Source organism: Citrus sinensis, chromosome 6 (assembly GCF_022201045.2).
Source record: "Citrus sinensis cultivar Valencia sweet orange chromosome 6, DVS_A1.0, whole genome shotgun sequence".
Taxonomy (NCBI): Eukaryota; Viridiplantae; Streptophyta; class Magnoliopsida; order Sapindales; family Rutaceae; genus Citrus; species Citrus sinensis.
Window position 1 is genome coordinate 12121597 of NC_068561.1, and position 10315 is coordinate 12131911.

A 10315-nucleotide genomic window follows, 5' to 3' on the forward strand; every position below is an offset into this window, starting at 1 on the left:
TGATGATTCTGATTTTGATTTTGATTTTTATTTTTTTGGAATGGATTATTATTGTTGTTGTTGTTGTTGTTGTTGTTTGTTGTTGATGTTATTGCTGCAATAGAAAGTTTTATAATTAATATATTAATGTTAATAATACAATTATTATCAACAAATAATCAATAATAATAATAATTTTTGAATAATGATCATCACAATAATTAAAATATAAAATAATAATTATGACAATAGTTAATTTCAGATTTTTTAGTAATTAAAAACAGTTTATCCCATTTTAATTCTGATTCCAAAACAAAATGAACATATAATGAGAATGAAGTTTATTTCAATTCTAAATTTTACAGCTCAAACAAATAACTTATTTTGATTCTCATTCCAGTCTATTTTGATTTCTAATCATTTCGATTCCAGTCAATTTTAATTTTCGTTTAATAAACACACTGTAAAAGCATAAAATACATTTTTTTCAAAAAAATTAAAAAATAATAATTATATAATCACAAGTAATTTTGCACAAATAAGTGTATACAATAGTATGAAAAGAGTTACAAATAATTTTATACAAATTAATATAGTATAAAAAAGTTAATTAAAAAATAATAATAAGACCGTGATAATTTTATATAATCAATCTCTTTATGCGAATTTATATATTCTTATTTGTATAAAATAGTTCGTGGCTCTTATCATTTCCATTTCAGAAAATATTGATGCCAATGAAATGGAATTTCCTGATCGGTTGACCGTTATAAATTGGAGCGAAAAAAATGCGGCACACGCAATTTTCACCTGACAATATTAGCCTTATCACCAACAAAAATCATAAACTCATCAGCTACCTGCCACTGAAATTCAATCCGCTTCAACTTCAAACCCAAAATCACATAAAAAAAAAAAAGGAAAAATCAAAATAGTCCCACAAGCTTCAAAAATTTCAATAAAGCCCAACGCTTGGCCGAGAATGAGAGTCGTTTTCGGCTCTTCCTCCTCCTCCTCGTCCGCCATTGTCGCCACCCAAACTCGCCTCTACAACCACCGCAATAAACCCAACAAACACCCAGTTACCAAGCTCTTTCCCTTGGCTTCGTCTTCATCTTTATCTTCAATCCCCACCGTTCATTCCTCCCAGACCGCTCTCCTCTCCACCGTCCGACGGGACCTCAGTTCCCGTAACGACTATTACGCCGACATGGCCTCAAAACTAGCCAAAGACGGAAGACTTGAGGAGTTTGCTATGATCGTTGAAAGCGTAGTTGTTTCTGAAGGGAATGTTTCGAAGTTTGCTTCAATGTTGAGTTTGGAGATGGTGGCAAGTGGGATTGTGAAGAGTATTGGCGAAGGGAGGATCGACTGTGTTGTTGGGGTTTTGAAGAAACTGAACGAGCTTGGGGTTGCTCCATTGGAGCTGTTTCATGGGTCTGGGTTTAAGTTGCTTAAAAATGAGTGTCAAAGGTTGCTTGATTCTGGGGAAGTGGAGATGTTTGTTGGTTTAATGGAAGTTCTTGAAGGTATTTTCTTATTTTGTGAACTTTGCTTGTACTGTTTTTAGCTTGAGCTCTATCTATATTTATTCAAGATTATTTCAAAACAAAACTGTACTTGTTGAATATTTACCTTTTGGCTCTGAATGACTGATGGGTTTATTTTCTTGGTTCAGAGTTTCGGCTCCCGGTTAAAGAACTCGATGAAGAATTTCGCATTGTACAGCTTTGTGTTAATAAACCTGATGTAAATTTGGCAATAAGGTATGATTTTATTGCTTTCTTGACTGCATAGTCCTTGCTGTGTGTTCTTGTAAGGATGTTAAATGTTTTTATTGTTGATGAGATAAATTTCTAGCCTGTAGCTCTGATAATTTTGGGGCACAATGGATCTCTGCTGTCGCATTTTTATGTTGGCTTCTATTTGATACTTTTAACTTTTATGTATTGCAGATATGCATGTATAGTTCCTCGTGCAGATATACTGTTCTGTAACTTTGTACGCGAATTTGGAAAGAAAAGGGACTTGGTGTCTGCTTTAAGAGCATATGAAGCATCCAAGAAACACTTGAGTAGTCCTAATATGTATATATGCCGCACAATAATTGATGTTTGTGGCCTCTGCGGTGACTACATGAAGTCTAGGGCCATTTATGAGGTATTCCCAATGCATAGTCTTTTTCTTTATTATATTGTGTTTGTGCAAGCAGCAGTACCTAGCCGCTCATGACTATGCATAACATTCTAGTTTCTTTTACTGCTATTAAGAAATATTTGATTTACTTTGCACATGAAACATTTTGCAGGATTTACGCAGTCAGAATGTTACTTTAAATATATATGTTTTCAACAGTCTTATGAATGTAAATGCCCATGATCTGAAGTTCACATTGGAAGTGTACAAAAATATGCAAGTAATGTACTCTCTCTCTCTCTCTCTCACACACACACACTCAATACTAGAATTTGGTTGAAAATTGGAATACTCAAAGTATCTCTCGTATGCTTTATCCAGAAACTTGGTGTCATGGCAGATATGGCATCTTATAATATACTTTTGAAGGCATGTTGTCTTGCTGGAAATACTGTTTTAGCCCAAGAAATTTATGGAGAAGTGAAGCATTTAGAGGCCAAAGGAGTGTTGAAGTTGGATGTCTTCACTTATAGCACTATAGTAAAGGTATATCTAATATATCATTGCAGTATGTGCGCATCAACAATAACACATCGATCTGCTCTAACCATTACTTTTTTTTTCACCTTTTTTGGGTCACTTTTTTCTTGTAGAAGTGACAATTCATCCAGTGAAGGCTCTTGCACCATATTTTGATCTCTTCATTGCCTTTGCATTAATTCCAGGTCTTTGCAGATGCAAAATGGTGGCAAATGGCACTAAAAGTTAAAGAAGACATGCTATCAGCTGGTGTTACCCCTAATACAATTACATGGTCGTCATTGATCAATGCCTGTGCCAATGCTGGACTTGTTGAGCAGGCAATGCATTTATTTGAAGAGATGCGTCAGGCTGGCTGTGAACCTAATTCACAGTGTTGTAACATCCTTTTACAAGCTTGTGTTGAAGCTTGCCAGTTTGACAGAGCCTTTCGACTTTTCCGGTCCTGGACACTAAGTAAAACTCAGGTGGCTTTAGGAGAAGATTACGATGGTAACACTGATCGGATTTCAAATATGGAGCATAAAGACAAACAATCTATCACTAATACACCAAATTTTGTGCCTAATTCACATTATTCAAGCTTTGACAAGAGGTTTTCCTTTAAACCAACAACTACAACATATAATATTTTGATGAAGGCCTGTTGTACTGATTACTATCGTGTAAAGGCTCTGATGGATGAGATGAGGACAGTAGGTCTTTCCCCTAACCATATAAGCTGGACAATTTTAATTGATGCATGTGGAGGATCAGGCAATGTAGAAGGTGCCTTACAGGTAAGATGTACTTTTGATCTGAATTTACTTTGTTTTTCTTTTTTTTAAGCATTATTTTTCAGTTGTGACGTAAAAATCCTCAAATTATGTTGCTGATTTAATTATGATATGGATGCCCCTTTTTAGTCAGATCCCATGATTAATGTCTTTTGATTATGTTGGTCATATGAGATTAAGAAACTTTGTCCGGGTAGCTTGATGCTCTCTTTGGGTTCTTTTGTTTCTAGTTTAGCAGTAACACGATCCTCATGAACATAATCCCATGATGACTTTGAACTCTCATTTGGTGAAATTCTAATGCCTAATTTTCACTCAAATTTCCAGCTGACAATGATATGATTTCATTTCCAGCTGACACCTTCAATTTGAAGGATTGGTTAGTTTGGATATAGTATATCTGATGGCCAGGTTTTCCTTCAGTGCAGATTTTGAAAATTATGCGTGAAGATGGTATGAGTCCTGATGTTGTTGCGTATACTACAGCTATCAAGGTCTGAAGTTTTCTTGTCAGAATAAGCTTGTTTGTTCTGTAATTTTTGCCCTCAAAATATGCTCATGATAAATATGTTTTTTCCATTTTCTCATATTGACTCTCCCTAGATGTTGATACATCTTGCTCTGTGCTTCACAGGTTTGTGTCAGAAGTAAAAGACTGAAGCTAGCCTTTTCATTGTTTGAAGAAATGAAACATTATCAAATACAGCCAAACTTGGTATGTGCACCAGAGATCTATTCTTCAATCCCCTTATCATTGTATTTATCTTAAGACTGTAAAGTCATAAAAGTTGGGTCTGGCTCCAGTTTTTCTGTAGCTAAAGTGATGCCGTGCTGATCTGTGAACACTTTAAAAGCGAGTGTATTGTTTCCAGATACAGTTCCTTATGATAAGAGCATAGTCAATGATAAGGGTTTAATAGTTAATTATAACGGTTTAGATAATGAAGATCAAACAGTTTACATTATGGGTAATGCTTGTGTGCAAAGGCATTATAAACCCATAAAAAATGAAAAGGATTCTTATCAACTCAGTGTGTAATTCTTCAGCTTGTATTTTCAGGTCACATATATTACTCTTTTAAGGGCTCGAAGCAGATATGGATCCTTGCATGAAGTGCAGCAATGTCTGGCTGTATATCAGGATATGTGGAAAGCAGGGTAGGCATGAGCTGTTAAATATGGATTCTTCTTGGACTGTCTTGCAGTTCATTTTCTTACTATTTTTCACAAATGTTGCTTGCTGTTCATGTCATCATGTGGTCGCTACTTTAAATATTATTTCTGTGCTTTTTATTGATTGTTGGCATGAATGTCACTCTAAAACAACTTATTCCTTTCACATACCTTTCACTGACAAGTGCAGGTGGCATGCAGCATGGAACTTTTTCTGCTTCATGATTGAGTGTACATTATGGCCATACATTTAAATTAGTGCTCGTCATTTCTTACTAATCAAGTAGTATAATTTTTTATGCAACAGTTTCCTTCGTGTCTAAAGACATACATAGTTTCACTGCTACTCCTTAATGGGGGTTAATAGATCCTTCATAAATCTTCTTTATTGTCCTATCAACGAGAAACCATATCCTCAACCAAATCTCTGGAAATCATAAAATAGATAGCGCATTTGCAGATATGTGCTATACATTGTCAACTTTTATGCTGAGAGAAATAGTAGACATTCTTCTTCCTTTTCATTAAGCATGAATTTTGCAGGTACAAAGCCAATGATACCTACCTGAAGGAAGTAATTGAGGAGTGGTGTGAAGGAGTAATACAGGACAAAAATCAAAACCAAGGAGAGGTCACGCTCTGCAGAAGAACCAACTCTCAAAGACCTCAGAGTCTATTGCTTGAAAAAGTTGCTGTACACTTGCAGAAGAGTGCTGCTGAAAACCTAGCAATTGACCTTCAGGGTCTGACAAAGGTATGGTAGATTTCATTCAGTAACGCATTGAAATTATGGGAACAGTTATTTGTTGATTGAACAGATCAAATATAATTTATGTTACATGGATGAGACCAATATGCTAGTCTTGAAACCAAAGCTGCTTTATAAATTGTTGCTTACTATTGTTATTCATCTGATTGTGCTTGCTTGGAATAACTCCATGCCTGCACTCATCTGTACTTTTGTAATATGTGATCACAGGTTGAGGCTCGTATTGTTGTTCTTGCTGTGCTACAAATGATGAAAGAGAACTATTCTTTAGGTACGGCTGAATTTCATATCATGCTTTAACTCTATTACCACCTTGGGTTCTGTATTAACATATCTCTCAGAGTTTTACCATTAGATTGTTGATGCTCTGTAATTTCGGTAAGACTAACTCTAGGATCCACATTATTTGGATTCAGTTATTGAAATGTGTCCAACTTTATATTTAGGTACATTTAAATGTTTCTGGTTGCAGGGGTACCAGTAAAGGATGACTTGATGATTGTCTTAGGACCTAATAAGGTCAATAAAATTCAAGCAAAACATGACTTGGAGGTCAAAGATGCAATAACTAAACTTTTGCAGGATGATTTGGGGCTCAAGGTTTTTCTGGATGGACCTTCAATACAGCATAAAAATGCACATATGCAGAAACTTCTTGATTCAGAATCTAATATGGCCAAAACATTACATATTGAATTGAAATCTTCAACTAGAAGACCTAAGATCCTACAGAGGTTAAAGGTGCCGAAGAAATCTTTGCACCATTGGTTGCAAAGAAGAGTGGGTTCCACAGGAAGGTAACCATGTGTGTACAAATACCAATTTTGAGTATATCTATGTTACCAATTTTGTATAATTTGTATTTGATTCTTATTGTCATTGCCTCAGAGCAGAATAAGTTATCTATCATCATGTATCTGATAACAGTCGACGTCCAATGATGATAGTAGTTTATTCTTGTTGTAATCGCTTCAGAGCAGGTTACCTGTCCTTGTGTATATGATAGCGGTTTGATCTGTTGATGTCAAATGTAACTAGCCTTGCAAAATGTTAACATAATGATACATATTCTTTCATTTGTTCTTTTTTGTTTCTTTAAATTAGTCTGTTCTTTCCCTCCTCCAACCATTTATCCATGTTTACCATTTTCAAGAGGTTATAATAACTGGGGTTTGAGGTGACCTAACAAGCAAAGCAATTGATAATAGAAACTGAAGGTTTAGTTCAGCATGACTGTTAAGTCAGCCACAACTGGCAAAACATAAGGACAGTGAAACTAAATCTTACATCAATAGAACAAACTGTTAAAAGGTAATCAATAGTCAAATTTCTGAGAATTTGCTGGTGATTTCATTTTCATATACACAACATTCCTGACTGTTGAAGCAAAGGTCCTTTGTAAGAACCATTAAAATACACTTTATCATAAAAATTTAATCCCAAACACAAAGGAAAAACAATAGTACTAAAATGCAAACATTAGCCCACAAGAATGAAGATTAAAACTCTTAACCACTAACCAATTTTTGCAGTCTGTCATACGTTTCCATAATTCTCACTTTACAGCCAATCTTTCTGCTGCAGCTTTAAAGGCAAATAAACCTCAGACAAATACTGGAACCCAAACGAGCTCAACGCCTGAATTTCAGCCTTCTGCTTGGTCTTCACCATCAGATTCAACTCCTCAACCCAACCCGGGTTTTTCTTCACAAAATCCTCCTCCAACAAATCCTTCCCCGTCTTAATATCTTGCTCTGTCATTGGCAACCTACACTGCTCCGGTATCTTATACTTATCCAAATCACTCGGCCTGATCCCCAACCACTTAATATCCGGTGTGGTCAAATTAGCACTGTCATAAGACATATTCTTCGACCCACATCCATACACTGACAAAATTTTCAATCCATAAGGATCACTATCAACTAAGGCCAAAACTGGTAACTTCAACTCCATCTTCATCTTCCTCAAAAACAACCTAGTAGCTACATCAGGCTGGCCTTTCGCCGTCACAATTATACAAGGAAATCGATTGTAAAATCTATCTTCAGCTAATCTAATGTAAGCGGCATCCTTTTCAACCAAAAGTATGAACATGGCATCGCTTTTCATGTCACCAACTCGATCAATATTTGGCGGAATCGCTTTCCCGCCCATACCCATTTTAGTGCAATCAATCATGTCGCCATTGTCGCTGAAAGTCAGTCTTCCGACGACGACACCCTTTTCGGCGGCGATCACGTTGAGGCTGGACCGCGTGCAGCCTAGAATGCAAGCGACGTCGTCCAAAACGGCGTCGGATTGGGTCTGGTCTTGGAAGAGTTTGACGTCAGTGTAGAACAGGTCTCGTTTGGTGACGTGGATGTTTCTCAAGCAGAGCTGGTGGATGAGCGAGAGGATTTTGACGGTGATGGTGGATTTGCGTACGGTCGACAGGCTCGCGAAAGGGCGGAGGGTAGTTTTGTCTTTTAGCACGATGCGGTCGAGTTCGGGGACGTAGAGTTGGTTGGAGGAGGCGCGTGAGGGGACTTGGAAACTGAAGCCGTTGCCGGCGAGTATGGAGCGGGCTATTTGGAGGATTAGGGTTTCGATGGTTGATTGGACGGCGGAGAGTGAAAGGTCGGTGACTTCGCGACACGTGGCAGAGAGACTGAGGTCTGATAGAGTTAGGGGTTTTGATGACGAGGAGGAAGTTGAAGCGCCGTTGGCTGCGGCGGTGGTTGTGGTGGTGGCGGCTAAGAAGAGTTGCTTAAGGGTTTCGAGAATTGCTTGGTCGGGTTTAAGGATATTCTTGAAGGGGAGTTCGGATTCGTCATCTGATGTCGGGTCGGGCCGCCGACGTTTTTGTTTCAGTTTCTTGTCGGCCATTGCGGGAAATGAATGTGCTAGCTACCGTTAGGGTTAATCTAGTGATCCTCAACCTTCAGCTGCAGCCCGTAAGTGGAAGTGAGGTGAATAAATCCAAAAACGGCAGCGTTTCATGTATTAGATGATTGTTTTGGCGGGAGGGATAAATTGAGACTGTACCCCTCAAGCTAATGGTTATTTACAAGCTACACATCAAAAGCTGCTTAAAAGTCCCAAGCATTTAAGGTAGTGTTTACTTTTTGGATTGAATTAGGAATTTTGGGGAGTGAAAATCCTAGGATTAGGAGTGTGGAGTGGGAGTGAGAGTAGGTTGTTTACTTACACTGGAATAGAAGCATGGAATGGAGATTAGAATCCAATTTATGTGTTTACTTTGTCTTGGATTGAGAGTAAATAGTTTTAAATTACAATTTTATCCTTATTTAAAGAATTATAATTTTTAATTACAAAACTAATAAAAAATATATTTAATGAATAATATTTATTTTATTATATTTTTAAATTTATTATAATTATTAATATTCTTAATTATGAACAATAAATTATTAATTGTAATTTTAATATAAAATGAAATGTTATTTTATTTTATTTAATATAATTATATTAAATTTATTATTATATAAAATAATAATATAATATTATTTAGTACAAAATTAATATTTTCTTAGAATAAAGTATTTATTATTATTAAATAAATATAGTACTATTATTTTTAAAATAAATATAATAATATTATATTTATTAATTCTCTATTAATATAATATTATTATTTTAAAATACTTTTAACTTAGAATCAATGTAAATTATTATTTAGTTAAATATAATATTATTATTTAAATAAATATAATATTATTTATTTTATTTTATTAATTATAAAACATAAAATAAAAAAAGGGTAGAAATAGGAGAGGTGGGAGTGAATTCCCACTCCCACCTCCCCCAATGGGAGTCCCACTCCCACTCCCCACTCCAAAAATGGGTGGGGCCCACGGAGTGGGACTCCCAATTCCTCCCCATTTTAAGTAAGTAAACGCTGGAGTGAGAGGAATCCACACTCCCACTCCAGCAAGTAAACACAACATAAAACACTTTGGAGGTAACTGCGGATAGGGATGGCTAATCTGAACTCAGATAGGCCTTGATATTTTGATATCTACATCTATTAAAAAATTTTCGGATTCGGATCCGACTAATATTTGCATGAATTGCTGGCAGATATCTCAAGTATCCAGATCCATATAAATTGAAATTTAACAATTTAAAATTTAATAATTTACCTAATAATATTAAATAGAATTCAATCATAATTCAACAATCAACAATTAAATACTTAAAAGAACATAAAACATCATAAATTCACAAATAAAAGTACCACAATATAAATCAAACATAAATCCAAGTCTAACACCACTACAAATCAACAAATAAATTATAAAAACAGCAAATCCACACAAAAAAAATGCGGATCCCGATTTTTTTTTAATTTAATTTAACTTATATTTTTTTTAGTTAATCCTATTATGTTTTTTCATTTAATTTTAATTTAAATAAAAAAATTAAAGCTGATCCAGATATCTGATTTTCTAGATATAAAGATTCAGATCCGCATGATCTAAGTTTTAGCATGCGGATCCATATTTTTTAAATGTGTGGACATGGGCTAAACCCATATTTTTTTATCATCCCTAATTATGACAGATATCTTATAACACTTTTAACCCTAAAAATAAAATTTCACAAAAATGTTTAAATACATTCTAAATAGTCCCATGAAGTTACTAGAATATCTTCAACTTAAAATGGATAATATGGATTACACGACTCCTGTACATGGCTAATTTGACTTTGGAGCTTGAAAAGAAGTTGAGAGTTGTCATTAACATTCAAAAGCCGGAATTGGAAGTGCCAATCATCGAAACACTTCTCTACTGCCGATCATTGGAACACTTCATTACTACCACATTTGACAATTTCTTAAGGTAAGTATTCAATTTTCCTTCTTGTAATAAGTTCATAGGGCTTTGATATTTTTTTTATTTTAAAAAAAGCAACGTTGAAGAAATAAATGAAATTG

General features: G+C 35.2%; 2 protein-coding genes across 2 annotated transcripts; one reads left to right on the plus strand and one right to left on the minus strand.

The window, feature by feature from the left end:
- The first annotated feature begins 719 nt into the window (after nucleotides 1–719).
- Nucleotides 720–6456, plus strand: LOC102617778 (pentatricopeptide repeat-containing protein At5g02830, chloroplastic). Its single transcript, XM_006480506.4, has 12 exons — nucleotides 720–1508; nucleotides 1658–1745; nucleotides 1935–2139; nucleotides 2288–2395; nucleotides 2497–2661; nucleotides 2841–3434; nucleotides 3860–3925; nucleotides 4066–4146; nucleotides 4492–4589; nucleotides 5148–5358; nucleotides 5584–5644; nucleotides 5846–6456. The coding sequence occupies exons 1-12, from the start codon at nucleotides 962–964 to the stop codon at nucleotides 6172–6174; spliced, it is 2553 nt and encodes an 850-aa protein (XP_006480569.1). The 5' UTR covers nucleotides 720–961; the 3' UTR covers nucleotides 6175–6456.
- A 221-nt stretch (nucleotides 6457–6677) lies between these two features.
- On the minus strand, nucleotides 6678–8373 carry LOC102617495 (DNA topoisomerase 6 subunit A). The gene has a single exon (XM_006480505.4). It carries the CDS (start codon nucleotides 8239–8241, stop codon nucleotides 6934–6936), a length of 1308 nt encoding a protein of 435 aa, XP_006480568.1. The 5' UTR covers nucleotides 8242–8373; the 3' UTR covers nucleotides 6678–6933.
- Nucleotides 8374–10315: the final 1942 nt, after the last annotated feature.